At 44.3% G+C, this 22,271-nt stretch overlaps 2 protein-coding genes across 6 annotated transcripts in view; one reads left to right on the top strand and one right to left on the bottom strand.

The window, feature by feature from the left end:
* Positions 1 to 9,722, bottom strand: part of NOL4 (nucleolar protein 4) — a 189,125-nt gene extending 179,403 nt beyond the window's left edge. For 2 of the 4 annotated variants that reach the window (XM_068189515.1, XM_068189541.1), the window contains exon 1: positions 9,187 to 9,722. In XM_068189515.1, coding sequence (XP_068045616.1) covers positions 9,187 to 9,453 — 267 coding nt within the window. In that variant the 5' untranslated portion in view covers positions 9,454 to 9,722. Of the gene's footprint in view, positions 1 to 8,324; positions 8,473 to 9,186 lie in introns of those variants that run through there. The other 2 variants (XM_068189524.1, XM_068189552.1) reach the window with 2 other exon arrangements.
* LOC137473698 (spidroin-2-like) lies at positions 9,256 to 12,560 on the top strand. Of its 2 annotated transcripts, none has more exons than XM_068189599.1 (2): positions 9,256 to 9,393; positions 9,849 to 12,560. In XM_068189599.1, exon 2 carries the CDS (start codon positions 11,355 to 11,357, stop codon positions 12,273 to 12,275), a length of 921 nt encoding a protein of 306 aa, XP_068045700.1. In that variant the 5' UTR covers positions 9,256 to 9,393; positions 9,849 to 11,354; the 3' UTR covers positions 12,276 to 12,560. The 2 variants fall into 2 exon arrangements, with proteins under 2 accessions (XP_068045700.1, XP_068045691.1); XM_068189590.1 differs by lacking the exon at positions 9,256 to 9,393 and having other exon boundaries at positions 9,724 to 10,810; positions 10,913 to 12,560.
* Positions 12,561 to 22,271: the final 9,711 nt, after the last annotated feature.

Here is a 22,271-nt window from a genome sequence, read left to right as displayed (position 1 = left end):
AGAGCCACAGAGCTCCTGTAAAATCCTTGGACAAAATTTTGGATTACTCAGGGTTTCTCTAGGGACAGCAGTGCAGACTTTCCATTTCCAACACTTTGGTTTATAAAAATGGCCTAGCTTTGAATTTACCTTCTGAGATGGTTGTCAAAAGAGCCTTGGGACATGAAATAGAATTTAAAAGGGTAGCAACTGAATTTTCTCTGCTGTTCACCAGTATTTACACCACACTATTTCTCTCACTTTCTTTCTACCTCTTACATGTCTGTTTTCTGCTGAGCATTTTTTCTCTTAATGTTTATCTTTTTGGGTGATAAAACCATTTAAACTACTTCTCATGTAAGTACCCTTTTTCTTTGATAAGCTTGGTTACCTTCATCTCTTGCAACCTTTTAGAGATGAGATAAATACACTAAGCATGCTATTAAAGGCAAGGACATACCATTTAATGTATGAGAATAATAAGTTTTCAATGTTATTCTCTATACTTTTCCTAAATGCCGATTTTTGTTATATGTGCTGTGCTCATTTTGGATACACTTATTGATTTGTTTGAAACAATTCCTAAATATTTCCCTTGAGATATTACACTAATTCCGTCTATTTTAGATGTGATTGAAAAGCTTGAATTCTTCCTTTCCTCTCCAAAAGCTAATATCATGATGGCATAAAATGTAAATTATCTGGCAACAGTCTCTAGGGAATTCTACCTCTGCCATGATTTCTCCCTTTTTTTCTCCCTGTGTTGCAATATTTCTACTTTACCTCCCAATTCTTCTTTGACTTAATTAATTTGCATTTTCATCCAGTGTTGAAAATCCTTCACTTCACTGAGTTTTAGGTGTATATACGTATACACATACATATATATACACATATATATATATATTCACACACATATATATAGGTGTGTGTGTGTAAGTGTACATATGCACACTGGAGTGCATTGCATAGCTCTCAAATTCTTGCTATGGTTTCCTAGTTCTTCATCAGTTGTAATTTGTCATCACAGCCAAAGTTGCAACCATGCTTTATTAAAGTCTCTATCAAATGGGTTTGATTTCAGAAGGAAGCAAGAAGCAAAATTTTCATCTGAAAAATTCTGAAAGATTCTTGAACACAACAAGTTAGAAGAATATCATTAACTGCCACAAAATCCAAATGAGTTCCACCAACCAGCTCCAGTTCATATTTATGCTTAAGATAATTTTTAATGACTCTTACTGACTTTTTTTCCTTAGTGTTGACATAGGGCCACTAGTCTGTTATTTCTATGAGCTGTTTTTACTACCCTGTTTTTTCCCTTTCTAGTACATTCTTGTCCATACTGCTGTATCATTGTCATATATAGTGGCAAAGAGTATATTTTAGTAGTATTTTAGTTGCTTCATTCTTAAGTTCTGTAGTGGTTTTGAATTTGTGCAAGTCCCAGTGATGCGCTGCAATTTAATATCCCCTCTTTTTTATTTCTCTATTTCTGACCATTCTTCAATTTTATCACCTGAAAAATGTAAACCCAGGATAGATACTTCTTTATCACCCACATCAGAAAAGATACACACTGAAAAATAAATTTTGTGAAATGTTTATAGTCCTCATCTTTCCTGTCCACTGAAACCTCTGGCCATACCTTAACTGTTTTTCTCTTATTGTATCTAACTACCTGTATAATGATTTGCCTGTTACTCATCTTCTATCAGCTCAGGGTAGTGAAAGTCCATTCCTAAATGTGATTTCCCATATACCAGCACAATGCTGCTTTACCCTACAGATAGGTCATGATTTAGTGGCAGCTACTTCAGCTCTGGATCTGCCTTGAACAAAAGTTTTCTACAAACTCCACCTGGTAAGTCCAGAGGCAAAAAAAAGAGCAATCACAAGTCATATTCATTTAAAAGCTTTACAGTGAGTAAGAGTCATAAGTCATTTAAGTGCAAGTAATCTCACCACGTAAATTTTCTCTAAGTACAGTCAAAATGTCGTAGCATCCATGTCTTATATTAAAATCCCTGGGGTAACAAAATGTACAAAAGCTTCAGGCACACAGACCTTACTATCAATATAATACATAAAACCTCCCTTTTCCCAAAGGAGTTTAATTACAAGCTCTCAAGTAAAAAAGGTTACATGGGTTTCATCCTAGGCAGAAGTAGGTCATTTGATAAACATTGTCCTTCCAAGTCTATATAGAATATTTGTTTCTGAAAAAAAGTCCCTACTTGAGGTTGAGTCTAACATAGATCAGTTTTATTAAGTAAACTGTTGGCTACAGATAGCCCCTTAAGTTGAAGAGTATCCACATATACAAGGAAATGTTTTGAACACCCCATTTGAATTTCAACAACTAGGCAGTAATGCCAGCAAATGCACACAGTAACTGTCAAGTTTTGCAGCTTGCAGAGTTATTGAATAAGCAGTTAGAAGCTTGTACAACTGTCTGTGACGAAGTTGATCATCACTAAGAAAATCCATGTGCATCTGAAAACATGCTCAATGCCATAACCTATGGCATTTCTTTCCTGTATATTGTCAGTGCCTGGATATTGTATGTTCATAAACCATTTAAAAATACCTTGCTAGTGGAATTGTAAAATTTTGAGACTCATCTATTTAAAGAGAACAAAAGAGTAACTTAAGCAAGCTGTGGGATCACTTTCAACGCTCTTGCAGAACAACGGAAACAACTCTCATTGCACCAACACTGCCTGAATTTTCTAAAGTCAGAGAGGCTTCTGGCAGGTTTAAGATGACACAGACAAGACAAAAACATCTTTTACATCCTGTAAAGCTCTACTAATTTTGGCAACTGTGTTGACCAGTCAACCTACTCAACAAGGAACACAAGATGCCTGTGATGCTCTGCAATGCATGGGAGGCTGCAGAATCTGGTATGATTCTCCCTCCTGGAGAGTGTGTTTCCTGCCACACTGTCTCATGATCTTTCTCCACATCTACCTCATTTATACGCTCTGCTTATTTTGTTCCTCTTTTACCAGCAAACTCTCAACAGGTGTATCCTGCATAACTGGGGAAGACTGGGACCCAAATAGCTTCCTTCAGACCAAACCAAACAGCTGCTAGTTGCCTCCTTTCGACAGCAGACAAACTCACAGTTCAGTGTCAGCCAATTTTAATTTATTTTTGTAGTGTAAAATGAAATTTGAATCATTAACTCCCACATTCATCCAGCACTGGCTCTAGCCTTGTCCCCCAGAGGCCCATGTTCATGGGAAGCCCTCTCTACCTGCAGTCTCTCAGTGTAGTCTCCCCAGATCCTGTCTCCTTTCAGTCTAGAGTTGAACAATAGCAATGGTGATCACCCCAGAGGATAGAGAAAGAAAGTTTCTCTGTAAAAAGATCAGAAAAAGTCCCATCATGCTGTACTGATGCCTAACAGCTCATTTTAGCCCTAACCTTCCAGTTTATTACCCACAGAAACAGCACTCGGTGCATCCAAAGAAAATCAGGGCTGGAGCATCTGAGCAGCAGTCCTTGCATCATGACCAAATCCAGTGCAGCTTCACTGACAAGAGACTCGGGGTAAGAGAGAAGAAACAAGTTCACTATCACATCATTCTTCTCAGCAAAGGTTTACAGAAGCATGAAAATCAAACTGTGAGGGTTTTATTTCTGATCACTGGAAAGATTTGGGCTTTTAAGCTGCAAGTCTGGCCTTTGCCCAGGTGATAGCACTGAATTTTTCATCCTGTCTCTCATTACATGTGTATGTATGGGATAGATACATCAGTGCTAGGTTTTGTTTGCACACTGCTACACCCTATTTCATGTTTCTAAAGTCAAGTCAGTATTTTCTAACCTTAAAACACTTCGTTTTTAAAAATCTTCTCTCCTTGGCTCATTTTTCTTTGAAAATTCCAACTCAACATTGTTACTAAGAAATCTCAGCTTCTCCTGTCCCTTTGCCTCTCACACACGCATGTGGAGATGGCATCTTACATATGGGCACTTTAACATTTTTTAATTCCAGGACGGAGTTTTTCTCTTTATTCATGAACACTCCCCTGAATGCCTGCATTAAGAGTTGCCAACTAAACCAGTTTTGTTCCATCTGCTGTGACCATTTTCCAGCACTCCCTCTCTGATTCACCAGCATCCCTCCTCTCTGACTCCATCGGGAGGTCTGCAAACAGCAGGGCAGAGGCTGCGGGTAATGGAAGGAGACAGAGCTCTGCAGACCTGAACAGGGGTTAAGGAAAATGTGGTGGGCAGTTAGAACAGGGCGGATGTGGCGGGGTTTGAATACCACTCCTGAGCCTGGAAGGTACATTTAATGGGACTGTAAAACTCCCCAGCATTGTACCTTGGGATAAATTATAGCTCACCCTCAGCATCACCTTTCTGTGGTACTTACTGCCATTATGTGCTGGCAGTTCAGTGGGCTACAGAGCTACCAGTATACATTTGACAAACACTTTTATATTTTTTTTTTCTATTGATGGGTACAAAAATGGGGAGAAACACAAAAAAAAAAAAAAAGATGCTTATTTTCAAATTGCTACAAAATGCCCTAAAATAATGAACTATTTTAAATGTAAGATAATTTAAAGCAATACATTTTGACCTATGTACTATTTATGTTGTGATCTGTTTTTTCTATTGTTCTTAAACAAAGTAATTTATCTAAAAAGAAAAGGAACATAAACTGTATCTATCTACTATTATTCATGTCCAACAGAACAAGAGGTGGGCTGGGACATAGCCTGTTCCTCAGAGCTGACTGGTCTATAATTTTAAGCCTTAAATCCTGTAATCAGGTTCAGTAGTACAGCCCTGCACCTGCAGAAAGCCTTGCTGGTCTGCTAGCAGCAACCCATGAGGTACCAGATCCTCCTGGAGAATCTAAAGATTTAAGCTAAACAAAATTTGGTTTCAGAATGAAAGTTCATTCTCTGCTTATATTTGGAAAATATAAAAGAAAGGACAGGAAAATTCATACATTAAGTCTGTGATATCATTAAAGTCAATGGAGTAATTTCAAATTAGTAATGACATAAAAGTAATCTGAATTTGGCCTTTGAGGTTATATTCTATTAGTTTGCTAACACTGTGTAAATTCTATATTTAAAAGCTATCCTGCAGTCATCTTGGCCCTTCTTTTTAATGGAAAATTCTGCTTAAAGTCTGCTGATACAGATCGGGCCATTATTTTATAACTTCTTTTTAAATCAAGACTAATTTTTAGAGCCCATATTTGTGTCCACACACAACATGAAGCCAAAGAAAGGAGAGTGGTGAGGAGAAATTTGTTTTCAAGTTGCAAATCAACAAATAGCTCCAGCTAAAGAAACTATGCAGAAAATAAATTTCAAAAACACACCATAAAAATCATGCATACAGTTAGAAAGGATATCTTACCAGAGATACTAGCTCCATACCTCCTTATGGCTGGTGAGTACCAACTATTAAAAGTCAACAGCGTCAACCATTTGGCATATTTGTTGGCCTAACCTGTTTTATTTATACAGTGTGTCTAGGCTAGACATCATTTCACTGCTTTCAAAAGTGCATCTTGGGCTTGATGAAAGAAAACCTACAGTGGTGACAGAAACAATCTGAAAAGTTGCAGAAGTGAAATACTCACTAGGTTGCATACAGGAACACCTTAAGCATACAGAAATACCTTATTTTGTGCTGTCCCACTCTGGACCTAAAATGGCTGTTTTGCAGGGAGTGTTGTTGCCTGGTGACCAAAAGTGCATCTCCTAGGCCACAGAGGGATGTGAACATTCAGAAATTGATTTGTTCCTGTTGCTCTTGAGGAGACCATACCCGTAAAATAGATTAAGCCAGCACATAATCATCTATGCATTCTCCTTGCTGGCATGCTTAAACTTGATACTGAAGGCAGGCCTGTGATTTTGAGCTACTTATCAACCAGGCAAGGGAAAAACAGAATAACACCTCGTGCACAACTGCCCACAGAATATGAAAGTAGACCAAGCCTGAGCTACTGTGAGACTGCAAGACACCCTGCTTCAATTAAGTCTGTGTTGTACATCTAGCCTGTTCCGGTGCAACCTCCCAGTTGCTATCAGGCTCTCTTTCTTTCATTAGAATCAAGTAGTTAATTAGCCCCAGCCTGTCCTCTCTCCTTCTCTCTTTCCCTTTAACGCAGCAGTAATGATGTCTAATTACCAGCAGCAGTGGATTACAGCACCATCAGGAGCAAATCTCTCTGGCTGACAGCAAAGCTGAGCAGCAAATCTTAAAGCTTCAAGGAGAGAGTAATTCCTAACAAAGTATTTGAATATTTGCTTATTTTTGACCAACTTGTAACTGTAGAGTCCAACTTGTAATTTCATCCATCCTGTTATTGAACAGGGAGTGCTCATGCAGTGATTAATTTTAAATTGAAATTAATTTTACCTATGGTGAGATCAAGTGATGGACAAAAAGAGGGAGAGGATGAAGGAGAGATTCATAGTTTGGGGCTCTGCAACCTTTTGGGGCTGTCTCTGAGGACTGGACAGGCCCAAATATATAGGATAACCATGAGAGAGGGGAGGAAAAAACAAAAATTATCACAAATTTAAAAAATAATAATCAAGAGTTAAAGAAATGAGAGAATGGGCTTTTAAGGCTTACCAACAATTACTATCTGATGAAAATCCAATTTTTTCCCCCTGTAACTTATCATTCCCATCTGGGTGAAATTCTAGACCTCTTGAAGTCAATAGGAGCTTTGCCACTGACTTTCTCTGCGCCAGGAGATTCATCCCTGTTCTGTCAAACATGTTCTTTCTGAGCCTTCAGTGCCTGGCAGGCATTGCCCTGGCCCTGGCAGTAGCTCATACAAACCACTGCCACCCTGTGGGTCTGTTTAAATACTCCTCTGCCTTTTGTGGTGGGATAGTAACACCAGATTCATGGGTTTAGGAGCGGCTGGCATTTGTTTTTCAGAGCTGAATGTTGCCGAGCATCCCCTTTTCCCATTAATGTTGGGCAACAAATTTCTGATGGTCAGCAGGAGGAAATTGCATGTACATAAAGGATCTCTTCTGAAAAGCTTTATATGTCATTGCTCGGGTTATTTACAGATATTCCGGAATTGCTTACAGATAGGTCATGCTAACTTTTCCTTTCTTGATTTCAATAGTAGTCCTAATTTTATTAGAATTCCTGCTTGGTTGCTAAACTATATGGAGATATTTACTCCAATATAAATATAAATACATATATAGGGACATACAGAGACCTTCACAACTAGGGGTGTGATTCCCACAAATGTACATAAGGTAAGACCTGCAAGATGCTCAACCTTTCACTGAAATCCCTTGTGGGAAAAAATAAAAATAAAAATTGATTCTGTGTTCTTAAAATAGAAAACAGGATGGAAAGTGGGACTCCAGGCTTTCATGGCCTAGCAAAGGTGAGAGAAAATAAACAAGCCTATCTTAACTGAGTCTTGTGTTTCAGAGGACCAGAAAATCACCTAGTTTTTAAATTCCACTGTGTAAAATTAAGGTTATCTTCTTTATTTAGTAAGGTAGTCAATGTCATTTTTAAAAACATTGAATTTGCTTACAGTTTTGAACTCGTAGTGAAAATAATAGTCTTGGGAATAAACAATCTTGCCCACCGGCCCTTCAAAATAATTATTTCAGTGAGCAGAAGAGATGTTTAAAAATACTAAGCTAATTGGAGACTTCTGCTTTAGGCAACCTTTTTGTTATAAATTGTATCTATGTTACTGTCTGGGCTCAGAGATGAGCAATCAATCTTGTAACACTAAAACAGAGATCCACCAAATCATCTGAATCTATAGACAGACCTGAAACACTTCAGTGAATAAAAACCACAGAGAAAGAAAAAACTGCCCAGAGCTTCTCTTTTACTTTAAATCTTCATATTGAAGATCTCTTTAAAATTAATTTCCCACTTCTGCCTCCTCACAGCCATGACGGTGCTGATGACAAGGGGGCAAATACAAGCCAGCCCCTGGGAATGCCCAGGTTTATGACTTCAGCAAGGCAAAGAGAGGCAGATTTCCCCAGCAGCCTACGTCACAACCCAACCCAGAATACTTTCCAAGAAGCCCCCTTTGCTGTGCCACCCAGCAACCTTCCTGTTAGGTCCAGATAAGCTGCCACTCCAGGAAAAAAAAAAAAAAAAAAAAAAGAGAGAGAGAATATTGCTCATCCAAGCCAAATGCCCAGGCAGGAATATTTTTAATTGCCGGGTTTCCTTTCTCGGCTCCCCCTCCACACCCGCCCCACGCACAGACAAAAGAAGCTTAGCTTGCGTGACCCAGCACATAAGAAGTAAGAATAATGATACATTAAGAGAGTTCAATAGGCAAAACCTACTTGCAACCAACAGTCCCCATCTTCTTAAATAGGAAAATCTGTCGCTCCTGCCACCACCAAGCATAATAGCTCTCCCGCTGTCAGACCTGCGCCGAGCCCGTAATGCCAGCGCCTGCCGGGGATGCCACGCTACCCTAGCGCATCGAACGGAGTGCTGAGGGGCTCCTGCGACCCCAGAAAGTGCCACAAAATACACCCTTCCCTCGGTCATGCGGAACCCCGTCCTCCCTTTGTTGAGCATCCCCTCTCTCCCGCCGCCCCTTACTAGCGCAGCCGGCTCTTCACAGCCAAGCCGGGCACATTCGTGGCCGCTCGGCGGCGGCGCCGGGGCTGCGGGAGAACAATAACGAAAAAAGGATAAAAATAATACTAATAATAAATAAATAAATAAATAAACCCCAACAGAGATCCCGGGGAACCACCGCCCGGCGCCGCGCCTGGCTTTGTGCCAGGCAGGGTACCCCCGTGCGCCATCCATCAGCCCCGCCGGCGGCAGGGGCCGCTGCCCGGGGCGGCGGGGCCCGGCACAATGGCCGGAGCAGCGGCGGCGGCGGGACAATAGCACACCCCAAGCCTGCCGCAGCGGCCCGGTGGGGACGGGGGGGACGAGGAGGACGAGGAGGACGAGGAGGAGAACGACACCGACCCGGCGGGGTGCGTTGTGCGCACGATCGCTTTAAATAAAAGGACCCACAAAGACCTCGGCGGTGTATAATGTGACAGGCAAACGCAACATGGTGATGATGACTTGGGGGAAGAGGGAGGAAGGAGCCAACTGTGGCTGCGGCTCCCCCTGCGCCTCTCGCTCCCGGAGCGGGCTGCAGCGGCCGACATAGAACAAGGAAGACAATTCTCTACTAACCGTGGTTTTGACTGGCACGTACAGCACTTGCTTCCCTCCTCCAGCACCACCACTGACCTCGTCCGAGTTGCCGAGCTGGAAGCCTTTAGATTTGACCCAGAATTTGAATTTGGCATTATCCGTGGAGCTCGACTCGGAGCCGTTCAGGAGCTGGACGATCCGGTCGTATTTTTTACGGGTCACCGTCTTGGTTTTTCCTGAGTCCCCGTAAGTCCTGAGACACCAGTCCTGAAACTGGCGGTACATGTCCCGGTCGCTGCTCTCCATAATCTCCTAATACACACACGCACACATGCACACGCCGGGGCGCACACACACACACACACGGACACGCACACAGACACAGGCAGACACACGGACACGCACACGCCGCCCCGAAGCGGGCCGGGGTACGGGGCCGGGCCGCCCCGCCGCACTTTGCACCTGTTCACCCAGCGCTCATGAAAAATGCATCCACCTCCGAGCCGGAGCGAAGGAGGTCCCGGTGCAGGCAGATCCCAGCGGATTTTTTTCTTTTTTTTTTTCTTTTTTTTTTTTTTTTTTTTTTTTTTGTTGTGGTGGTGGTGGCTCGGGGGGGTGGGGGGTCGGGAGGGGGATGGGTGGGGGGGGGCAGCAATCAATTCAGTAGTGTGGCAATGTTCTCCTTCATTTTTTTTTCACAGGAGGCAAAACGGATCTGGTGGAGGTTCCTCTTATCCTTCCACGGTACGTGATCAGTCTCTTTAATAATTGTGCAAGGCAGGACTATCCCACTGGCTCCAGCAGCGTCTTACCCGGAGAGGGTTCGGGTGGATAAATAATTAAAATCCTATCCCTCGGCTTAGCGAAGAAAAAAGAAAATATTGACTCCGATCCTTCTTCTTTTCCATACATCAACTGCACCCGGATTCACCCTGGATAGTGCAGGTGAAGAAGAGGGAAGGAAAAAAAAAAAAAAGAAAAAAAAAAAAAAAAAAGAACGGAAAGAAGAGAAAAAGCCCACCCCAGTCTGCCCCGGCAGCCCTCGTCTGTTTTCTCCGAAGGCTTTCTGAGCTTTCTGTCTCTGTCCTGGCGGGCTGTGTCTCTCCCCAAAGCCGCCGCGCCGCGCAGGATGGAAGAAGCACTGAAGGGCACACTGGTCTCTTTGCTCCCCCTTTATTCCAAGGCTGGGCGGCTTTGCTTCAGATATCCCCGCTCCGGGCATGAAGGTACTGGAAAGAAAGAAAGTTCTTACCTGCTATTTTCTAAGCCTAATGCATCCAATCCACGTTTAAAATACATAATTTTTAATTTTTAAAAAATGGTCTGTGAGAATTTCACTTCCTCATATTGAGTCCCATTGAATTTTCATATGCCCTTTCAGGAATTTTCCTCTGTTTATTTACATAGCGATCCCAGCAGATGGAAGGGGAGAAAAAAAAAAAAAAAAAGAAAGAAAGAAAGAAAGAAAGAAAGAAAACCCATATATATGAGATAGGCTTGGATATTGGACCAGAGGAAAGATCAGTCCCAGGAGGATGTTGGTACAGGAAAGGAGGCGGCTCTCGTTGCTCTGCCAGTGTAATGATGGTGCTCACACATGTAGGACTCCTCGGGTGCGGGGTATCCTTTGGTCTCTGAGCTAAACTGGCTACAAGGCATTCAAGTAAGTTTGCGTGCGGATGCTAAGCATAAACCCCCGTTTTGTAAAGGGGGAAGAAGAAGAAAAAAAATCCTGATTTTTTTTTTCCCCCTCCCTTTGCCACAGCTTCAGTTCACGCCGGAGATCTCCGCGCTCCCCCCGGTCTCCCCCGCCGCGTCAGGCAGGACACCCCCTCCGCGGGGGGGGAAGGCTCCGCCGCGGCGCTTCCTCTCGTCGCCTCTCCGCGGCCGCGCCCGCCCGCGCCTCCGCCATCCAGCGCCCGGCTCCGCGCCCCCGCTCCGCAGCCGTGCGGCACCTCCTCGGCTGGGGCACGACTCCGACCCGCGCCCGGCCGCGGGATGCGCGCCGGGGCCGCCGCTGCGCTCCGCTCCGCTCGGCTGCGCCGCTCCGCGCTGCGCTCCGCGCCGGGCTGGCGGCGGCGGCGGCGCACCGGGCCGGGCCCAGCGCCGCTCCGCGCCCCCCCCGCGCCCTGATTGGCCGCCGGGACAAAAGTTTCTGTGGCGACGGCGGCGCGGCGCGGTGACGGGCAGCGCTGTCCCAAGTCGGGATGCTCCCTGCCTCCGCCTCCGCGGGCGCGGCGGGGCGCGGGGGACGGCGCGCACCCGGCCCGGGCCGACGGGGGGTGGGGGGGATGCGGCGGGGGGAAGAGAGGCGAGGGCAGCGTTTCCATGGCGATGTCTCCGGGCGCAGCCCCCCCGCCTCCCCGCGCACAGAGGGAGCGAGGGGATCAGCTGACACTTCATTAGCTGAGGACCTAATTATTGCTTACTGGGGCAAGAAACGCGCGCAGGGCCGTGGCGGAGGGCCGTCGGCCTCCGCGCCCCCGGTGGACATCCCCTCCGCCACCTCGCCCGCGCTACCGGCGGAGCGGAGGAAGAGCCGACGGTACCGCGCACTTTGCGCCGCATCGGTCGGCGGGGCCGCGGCGGGCTCGATGGGATCTCTGCGGGACACGTGGCCGCCGCTGGGCTGGGCTTTCCCTGGGAAACGGGGAGCGAAGCCCCTCCGCCGCCACCCCGCGGCCCGGCCCCCGCCCGACGGAGCGGAGGGACCGCGCTCCCCCAGGCCGCCCACCTCCAGCGCTCCCCGCATCTCCCGTCGCCTCCGGGACCGTCCGCGCAAGCCGGCGCCGGGGAGCGCAGCCGCGCGCTCGGCCCCGCGGGCGGGCGGGGGCTCGGCCGGCCGTGCCCGCGGCATCGCACCCCGCGCTGCGGCGGGCAGCGAGCAGCTGCCGCCCCGGGTTCGGCGCTCGTTGGGCGGGAGGGGAGCCCAAAATCCACCGCAACCCAAACACGTGCCGTTTTCGGCTCAGGTCGCTGAAATGAAGAGGGCTACGGGGCTGCTGTGCTGTGCCTCGGGTTTCTTCTGCAGAAATCCCACCTGTGTCTGGATATCCAGTCACTCGGGGCCTGGAAGGGCCCAGTGGAAAGGCAGCTGTGTGTTTTTAATGCCCAGATCTAGGCAGTAGCGAGCACTTTAGTTCACTCTCTTGTGTCCTGCAGAAAAAGGCTTCCATGGGCTGTCGTGCTGTTTACGCCGAGCCTGGATTTCTAGTGTAAAAGCCGAAGGTGCTTAGAGAACCAGGAGAAGCCCTTCCTCACACTCCCAGCCAGGACATGCTGGTCCATTGGGCTGATCCTGTGCATGGGCACCTTAACCTGGCCTCCATCTTCCCAGCTAACCCAGCTCACATGTACCTGTCCTCTCCTCTCTCGCCCTCTTCCTTTTCCCCTCTTTCCCCTCTTTCCCCTCTTTCCCCTCTTTCCCCTCTTCCCCTCTTCCCCTCTTTCCCCTCTTCCCCAAGTCCTATGTTTGCTTTTCTGCCTTCTGTCTGGAAACACCACCTCAGATGCAGGCAAAGCTGGGACAAGACTATTGTTTAAAAGCAGCGCTCTGAAGGATGTTTGTGTTCCCGAAACCTTTCCTGCCATGTGTAAAATCTGAGAGGACAAGCTGGCACAATGGGCAGAGAAAAGCAGGACTTAGAGATAACCCAAGGAGGCTTGAGACTTTTTGTTGGCCACAGGGCCCGTAAATTATCTTGGCAGCCCCATTTTAGTGTTAGAGGAGCACGGGACTCCCGTCCATCACAGGATCTAGAGGCGAGGCAGTAACAAAGGAACTGCTGTGCAGAAGGGGAGCAAGGGGAACCTCGCTGAACTCTTACCCAGCAGGCTTTATGAGATGTAATATTGCTTTAATGTGCCATTAGATCTACATTTAGAAAAAGGGTCATAACATGGATTGGGCTGCGCTGCTAAACAATTCTGTCAGATAATTGTTCTCAACCCAGCCTCCTGCTGAGGGTCTCAGTAACTTCCGTATCACACTGATACTGTGCTGTGACTGAATCCAAAGTACGCACACAAGGCAAAGGGGATAAAGGAAGATGTGACAGAGACAGAAGTGACAATCCAGACAGTTATAGCATAGATGAGTAAAATGCTTGAAATAAGCAGGCATGGTTTAGTAAATCAAAAAATAATTCCATATCCAGGAGTATCACTTTGGATCCTGTAAAGCGCCCTGTGCCTTCTCAGAAGAGACACACTCCTAAATTCAGTTGTTTGGACCATGACTTAAAAACACCAGAAATATTATTTATTTTTTGAAACTGTTTTGAGGCAGGAGAGAGAATCATATAATTCCAGAATGGTTTGGAAGGAATCTTAATGATCTTAACTAGATGATCTTAACGATCATCTGCAATGGCAGGGACACCTTCCACTAGACCAAATTACTCAGAACTTCATCCAACCTGGCCTTGAACACCTTCAGGTAACACTCTGGGAAATCTGCTCAAGTGCATCACCACCTTTCCAGTACAGAATTTCCTTCTAATATCTAATCTAAGTCTTAAGCTTAAGGCCATTCTCCCTTGTCCTACCACTACAGGTCCTCATGAAATAAACATGGGTGAAAACCACCTGTGGTGTGAAGTGGGGATGGAGAGTAGAACTCAAGTAATATTAAGTGCAGCTGGATTTCTTCCTCTGTTTTACAGTTAAGATTTTTGATTCGTGTTCATGGAAGATATGGATGTTTCAAGTCATGAAACTTTGCCAGAAGTCCTAGGAGCATCCTGGAACCCCACCCACCCTGCCAGACAATGGATGAGCACACAGGACACAAACATTATGCTTATCATAAAGAATTGGTGATTTAAAGAAGGTCAGTTACGTGGTACATGGTTTCACTTTCACATAAATATACATAGTAGAGTGTATTTGCATAACCTATACTCATTACATATATATAATATGTATGTGTATAGTAACTTCAGCAGAATTTATACGGTGAATTTAGAGCGCAGATTTTTAATCTCCTATTTTGAGATCATCTGATACTCTGAAAGCAGTACTATCACATTATATTTAAATAAGAAAAACTACATGGGGTTAAGTTCACTGTCTGGTTTGTGGTGGGTTTTTGTTTCAGAATTAACAGAATTTATTAACACAGTCTGGAATCTCCTTGCAGTGAAAAGGGCTTGCACAGACCCTCCTCCTGTCAAGAGTTCTAATGACAACCTGTTACCCAGCTGAAATTGAAACTCCTGTGGCATCCTTGAGTAGAGGGACTGTGTTGGTCTTTTGCTGCCATGGACTGAGGCTGTACTGTGCTCTGCATTTGCAGAACTCACTTGCCTCTGCCAGAAAATGAAAGTTTCTCTCCTCTGGTGTGGAGACACCACTTCCATGCCTTGCTGGCTTGATTGCTCTGCAGCCAGCCTGAAACAATACACCACCAACAGATATGTGAACGTTTCCATTCAGTGGAATGAAGTGTTAGTTGCAAAACAGAGGTTTGGCTATTTGAATTGCCTCATGTGCATCAAGCTGTGAAAGAGGTTTAAAGTAAATCATGAATATAATAAATACTGTATTTTTTGAATTATCAGCTCTAACAAGTCCACTGGCAATAGAAAGTGAAGACAGGCAGAATGGGGCCTGATGTCTCTCATTGGAGTTACCAGGGTTTCTAGATGAAATTACTATCTTGCAGTGACATGGAACTGAGTCCACGGAAAAAGCTGAGAGACAATTTCAAGTTTTTTAAACTTGCTGAAAAATAGAGATTAGGTTTTTGGCTTAAATCTGTCATCTGAGTTCTGCCAAAGAGGAGTTTGTTTAGAAAACATGCACTGTATTTCAGCACAGTTCTTGATATGGCATTACTGGATGGCTAAGAGTAGCCTTTGAGGATGTGAATTTCCTGTCTCTTGGGTTTTTATTCATTGACACAGCGAGAAAAAATTATTTTGACACTTCTGACTTGCCATGTCCATGAGTTACGATGGAAAGCCCGTTCCTGTGCAGACTGAAAATCATCCATGCTGAACTGACAGAAGATGTGCTGAGGTAAAACGAAACTGCAGCTCCAAATGGTTTGCTTTAAACTGCATACCAGGTAGCGCTTTTCCTCTCTTCTGGAGAGAATTTCAGTGGAGGTGTTCTGTTGAATCCTTTACAGCCCAGTGGTAGCAGCAACAATGAGCACTGCAAGCCCTAATGCTTGTGGAGGTAGAAGTCAGTGTTCACACACTGCATGGGCTTGACTGTGCTCTCTTCCTTTGGTCTCACAACATGACAGAATCTCCTGAGTGGTTCAATAATCAGTCACCTGATTGCATTTGGGGAGATAGGACTCTCCTGTGGCACGTCTTCCCTGAGAAAATAGTCACCATTCCACCTACTGATATTACTGGCAAAGGACCGCTCTAGAAAGGTATCCTTGATGGCAATTCCAAGGTATTTGCTGCTTAGGAGGTCAAAAACTAAAGGTAATTACTTGGTAGTACTAATGTGGGAAAACTTCAAATGGATTAAGGTTGTCTAGGTTTTGATTTATCTACTGCATGAGCCATCATGGAGCAAAGTCTAAACTATTAATTACTGTTCAATATGATCTTTTCTACAAATTGTTTCCAGTTCAAATATTCTTCTTTATTTTTCTTAAGTTACTGCTGATTTTGGAAAATTAAGATGAGGTAGACTGAAGCAATGACTCAGAGATAGCTTATAAGAACCTACTTGCTAAATATTTGGGGGAAAGAGGCTGTATGTTTCTAGGTTTATAAAGAAATGTGAGAATGAATTCATGAAATGTGGGAATAGTGTCAACCAGTGCTCTGGTTAGGATCTTTTCACACAGAGTGATGGTGATGATGCCAATGAGAATTATACTGGGATATATTCTGTCTTTATTTTTTAACAATCTTCTTTGGCGACATTTTGAATCCCTTGAGAAAATGCTCAAACTCACTTCCCCTTCATGCAGTTAGAAAACTCCAGACTTGGCTTTGTTCTACAAAGCTGCTTTGCTTTAAGTAGCAGTTCTGCAAAACATAACTTCACATATTTCTTTTACTCTATGCTTTATTACTGAGAATATTTGCATGAAAACAGGGTCTTTGTTTAAAAGTTCCTGCTTCTTATTCATCACAGCTCGTTGAGTTGGAAGCAATTACAGTACCCTGTACAGAAGGCTCCGATCCCTTCAGAACAGGAAAATATAAGCAGGAATTGACAAACTTGTAAGAATATAAGCTCTTGTTTTCATGAAAATGTCCTCATTTCCTTAGTAATAAAAAAGGAAAAGGGAATAAATATGTGGCACACAATGAAAAAAAAAGAGAATGTTTCAAATGTCTTAAGGTTTGTATATGGGCACTGAAATATTTTTATTGTTACAGTGACACATTCAACCTTGCTTGTTTTCATCCTAAAGAAGGTGTTCACAAAGGATTTTGTGTATGTGTGTGTGTGTGTGTGTGTATATTTTTTGTTCTATTCTATAGGTAATGTATCTTTCTCAGCTAAGGCAACACTAATATAAACCAGCTACTAGAATACCACCCAGAGTGTTGTCTAAACCAAGCCAGGACTAACAAGGCAGTGCTGTAAATGCTAGCAGTCTATCTCTGTTAGTGTTCTCGATTTCATTGCCATGGAGGGAGATGTGATAATTGGAAGATGTTCCAGAAAGTTTTAGATATGGCTCTACAGCCATTGTCAGGCACTACTAGACAAAGTCAGCACTGGAACAGAGTGTGGTTAACCAGCTGCCATCGTCCTGCTTACAACAAGATGGAAAGGAGGGAGGAAGAAAAAATGAAGAAGAGAATTTCTCGATCTGAAATAGTTGACAAAATACAACATTAATCTCTCACTGGTATAAAATACCATTCAAATTTTATTTTTGCATTTGATCCATATATTTGCATCAGCAGCATGGGGTCCTCCTGACTTCACATTATAGACAATGATAACTAAAGACCAAAACAGAAGAAATTACTGTTGCATCTTATTGTAGACATTACTTCCTTCACTGTTTTCACAGAATCACAGAACCACAAAATAAGCTGAGTTAGAAGGGACCCACAAGGATAATTAAGTCCAACTCCCTGCACAGCACCATGCCCAAGAGTCATACCATGTGCCTGAGAGCATTGTCCAAACACTTTTTGAACTCAGCCAGCTTCACTGCTTTGACCACTTCCCTGGGGAGCCTGTTCCCGTGCTCAATCATCCTCTGGGTGAAGAACCTTTTTCTAATATCCAATCTAGACCTCCTCTGACACAGCTTTAGGTCATTCCCTTGAGTCCTGTCACCGGTCACTTCAGAGAAGAGATCAGTGTCTGCCCCTCATTTTCCTCTCACAAGGAAGTTGTAGACTGTGATGAGGTCTCCCCTCAGTCTCCTCCAGGCTGAACAGACCAAGTGACCTCAGCCACTCATCATACAGCTTCCCCTCTAGGCCTTTCATCATCTTTGTTGACTCCTTTGGATTCTGTCTAATAGTTTAATATCTTTCTTATATTGCAGTGCCCAAAACTACACCCACTATTCAAGATGAGGCTGTTCCTGAGCACAAGAGAGTGGGAAAATCCCCTCCATTGCCTGGCTGGTAATGCTGTGCCTGATGCCCCCCAGGACACGGTTGTCCCTCCTGGATGCCAGGACACTTTTAACTCATGTTCAGGACCCCAGGACCCTCAATCCATGGCACTGATTTCCAGCATCTCATGTGCATACCTCCAGGGTTGTCCCCTCCCAGGTGCCAAAAACAGCACTCACCCTTTTTGAACTTCATATGATTGGTGATTGCCCAGTCCTCTGATTTGTTGAGGTCTCTCTGCAGGGCCTCCCTGCCTTTGAGGCAGCAGCTCCTCTCAGTTTTGTCTCATCTGTGAACTTGTTCAATATCCCTTCCAGTCCTGAGTCCAAGTCATTGATGCACATGTTGAAGAGCACAGGGCCAAGAATGGAACCTTGTGGAACCCCACTAGTGACAGGTCACCAGTCTGATGTCACCCCTCACTATAACCCTTTGTGCCTGACCCGTGAGCCAGTTTTTCACCCCTCATGTCATGTGTTTGTTTATCCAGCTGTGTGGCGGATGTTTTGTCCACAAGGATACAGTGAGAGACAGTAGGGAAAGCTCTACTGAAATCCAAAATGATTACATCAACTGGCTTCCCTTGATCAGCCATGTTGGTTGCCTTGAGAAAAAAGGGAAATCAGGTTTTATAAGCTGGACTTTCTCATGATTGTGACCAATGACTGCGTTGTCTTTCAGGTGTTTTTCAATACTTCCCAGAATAATCTTCTCCATAGCTTTGCAGGTACTGCAGTGAGACTGACAGGCTTGCTGTTTCTGGGGTCCTCCTTCTTGCCCTTCTTGAAAACTGGGACAATATTTGCCATCTTCCAGTCAGCTGGGGACCTTTCCAGATTTCTAAGACTGCTTAGAAATCATTGAGAGAGGTTTTGAGATGGCAGTCATCCAGCTCTTTGAGAATTCTTGGATGAACCCCATCAAGCCCCATAGATTTGTAGGGATCCAGCTGGAGAAGCAGATCCCACACAATTTCAGGGTCGACTGGGAGTTGAGCATTCATACAGTCATGGTCCTCCAGATCAGGGCACTGAGACTCCCTTGGTCTGTCATCTATGTTGAAGACAGAGGCAAAGAATTTGTTAAACACCTCTGCCTTGTGTATGTCCCTGTTTGTGAGGTGACCATTCTCATCCTTTAATGGGACAATGTTATTTCTACTGCCTCCTGCTATTTATATATTTAAAAAAACTCTTTTTATTTTCTCCCTCATTTCTGGAAGCTTCAACTCCAGTAGAACTTTGACCACACAAATTTTCTCCCTACAGGGGCAAACAGAATCTCTGTATTTTTTCCATGTCAATTAACCTTTCTTCCACTGGGGATACAGCCTTCTTTTTAACCTTATTTCCAAGAGAAGAATCCAGTTCAGCCAAGCTGGCCTTTTGCCTCACCTGCTTGACTTTGGGAATTGCCTTCTCCTGTGCCCTTTGGAGGTGATGTTTGTTTAAAAAGTGACTGGCACTGATGGATGCCAGCACCTGCAAAAATGTTTTACCAGGGAACTACACTTGGTAATTTCCTGAGCAGGCTGAAGTGTTCTCTCCTCATGTCCAGAGTTGAGGTTTTGCTGGCACTCTTCCTCCTGTCAACAGATTTTAAACTTGATTGTTTTGTGGTCACTGTGGCCAAGACAGCTACCAATCTCCTCTTCACTCATGAGATCCACACTGTTGACAAGAAACAGATCAAGGAGGGCATCTTTCTGAGTTGGCTCCCTTAGGATCTGTTTCACAAAGTTGTCATCTGGGTTATTTAGGAATCTTCTGGCCTGTGTTGTGCCTGCTGTATGATGCTCCCACTTGATTTCTGCCAAGTTGAAGTCCCCAGTAAGGACAAGGCCAGTTGACTTGGAAGTGTCCCTTAGTTCCTCATAGAACAACTTGTTGACATCATTGTCCTGGCTAGAAAGTTTATAGTAGAGTCCCACAATGACATCCACATTACTTTTTTGTCCTTTGATCCTTATCCAGAGGCTCTCAACTGCATAGTTGCCAACTGCAAGCTCCACACATTCTAACCCTTCTATTACATACAGTGCCACCAGGTCCATAATCCAAGTGATCTTGGAAAATTAAGATGAGGTAGACCGAAGCAGGTGAAATTTGCTCAAAGCACTTTATCATTTTTTTGCCACTGTAGTTTTACTATAAGGTAGCCTTGCTCTTTAAGTGAGAACACAGTGCACATTTTGAGGTTATTTGGTAGGGTCCCAGAATGGTCATTAGGAAAGTGCCCTTTCATTAATTGTGTTATGGTAGCTTTTGACGTGGTAACATTTAGGCACTGATTCAATGTCCTCCATAAATTTATCCTCAAAACACCAAATTAGTGTTGTTAGTATCAACTTTAAGCAGCAGAACAGTATAAATAATATCTGCCCTTACATGACTGTTCCTGGCTACCGAAATGCAGCTTATTACTGGAGCACACACTTATTACTCCAGTCTCTCTGTTCCTGCTAAACTGCTGAATAATTTTTACTCAGTATAACCCCATCCTGAATAATAACAAGAAAAGAAAGATCATCAATGTTAAAAAGTGAACACGAACAACACAAATTGTTTAAATAATTCCCATGACAACTAGGAACTTATAAATAGAAGTGGACTGCAGGTCTCCATGACCTTAAAGTACACCTAGTTTCAACCCCCCTGCCATGGTCAAGGACACCTTCCACTAGACCAGGTTGCTCAAAGCCCCATGCAACCTAGCCTTGAACATTTCCATGGATGGGATAACCACATGTTCTCTGGGCAACCTTTTCCAGAGAAAAGGTTTCACCACCCTTACACTGAAGAATTTCTTCCTAAAATCTGATCTGAACTTGCCCTCTTTCAGCTTAATGCCATTCCCCTTTATCTGTTGCTACATGCCCTGGTAAAAGGTCCCTCTCCTGCCCTATTGTAGCCCTTCTTTAGGTACTGAAAGGCTGCTCTAAGGTCATCCCAGAACCTTCCTTTCTCCATGCTGAACAACCCTTACTGCCTCAGACTGTCCTCATAGGAGAGCTCCTCCAGCCCTCTGATCATCTTTGTATGGGACAAATGCTTTGCACAAGTCCAGGTAGATGACATCAGTAATTTACATGAAGTATAATTGGTTCAGACCTAAGAAAAACTTTTGGGTTGGCTTGTAGGGTTCTTCTGGATGGCTGGGTTGGTTTGTTTGTTGGTCCTACTCTCTATGTGCTCTGCCTGGCTGGGTTATCCCTCAGGAGTGAGGAGAGGATCCCTGAACAAGGATGGCCCCTGCCAACTGTAGAGCAGTGGGACACTGCCACAAGTTAGGTAGAAAATTTTGGGGCATTATATGCAGAAATGCCCAGCAAGGGAGCCAGAGATAGTAATAATTGTGTCCTGCAAACCTCCCAGCTTGAGAGTGCAGGTCTGGATTGGACCGCCTCACAGGTCCCACCTCCTGTAAGTACCTTGTACATTTTAGTAAAGGATAGTCTACAGCTGTTCCATATTTCCCACCGACTCTAGGGCTCTCTAACCCCTTTTGTCAATGTGGAAACATGCAGAAACAAATAGAAGTCTGCAATAGTTTTCAACAACAAGGATTTAGCTGTAGTTCTGATTTCTAACTGTCTGTGCCTTTCCACAAGCAGTGCAACAAGGAGACACTAAGATGAAAGCACTCAGGAATGATACAAAGTATGAGCCAAGGATTGTCCCTCTGGAGGTCTTCTGGAATCCCGGCATTTATTGATACCCAGACCTTGTGAGTCATTTGCTGTTAGAAGCAGGTTTAGTTAGACCTCAGAGTGCCAGTGAGTTTCCTTAATTCCAGAACAGTCTTAGGACAGTGAGGTTTTAGGTGGAGCCAGGTATCACCACGACCATTCTGCCCAGGCACCCCTCTGATACAGCCCCTCACTCTGAGCTGGGATACGGAAGAAAGGTAGAGATGGAGCACAAGTCAGCGCAAATGCTTATTTTATTTCACTCCTTTTAAGTAGTGGTATTTCTTCACCTGTTGTCCCCAGCCATTTAATGACCACTTTCTAATATATAAAGCAATGTAGATGTGGTTTTAACAAATATTATCCTAGTGCTTTATCTTTTGGATGCTTAAAAGTCTCCGAGGTACTTCTGAGGCTCATCCACTGCTTCCAAAACCTGAGGGATTCACCGGAACCAGCATGTTCTCTTATGTAAGTATGATTTTTCTCTTTCCAAGAGGGAAAGACCATTAAAAGAAAAAACACAAAAAAAACCCAAAAAAACCAGCCCATTGTGTAATTCTTAAAGGCTCTGGAACAGAAAAAAATGCTTAATGTGAAGGCTGGCATGAATATTTCTATTTATGACCACTAGCCCATAGAGAACAATGCTGCCTTAGCAAAGTCCTCACTCTGTTTAACATATACTGAACTTCGCAGTGTTACGCTATATATATATTTATACATTTCTGATTGAACTTTGGATAATGGTTCTTATAAAAGAATGTAAAACTGGAGGTCTTTGTACTTCCCACAGCTATTTTTCAAGCCAGAGTTGTGCTTTGTTTTCTGAAATTGATATCCTCATTCAAACAAATATGTGATAAAAAATGTGT

The sequence above is a fragment of the Anomalospiza imberbis genome, chromosome 1 (assembly GCF_031753505.1).
Source record: "Anomalospiza imberbis isolate Cuckoo-Finch-1a 21T00152 chromosome 1, ASM3175350v1, whole genome shotgun sequence".
Classification (NCBI taxonomy): Eukaryota; Metazoa; Chordata; class Aves; order Passeriformes; family Viduidae; genus Anomalospiza; species Anomalospiza imberbis.
The sequence above is the reverse complement of the archived record's forward strand: the minus strand, read 5'-3'. Positions and strand labels throughout refer to the sequence as shown.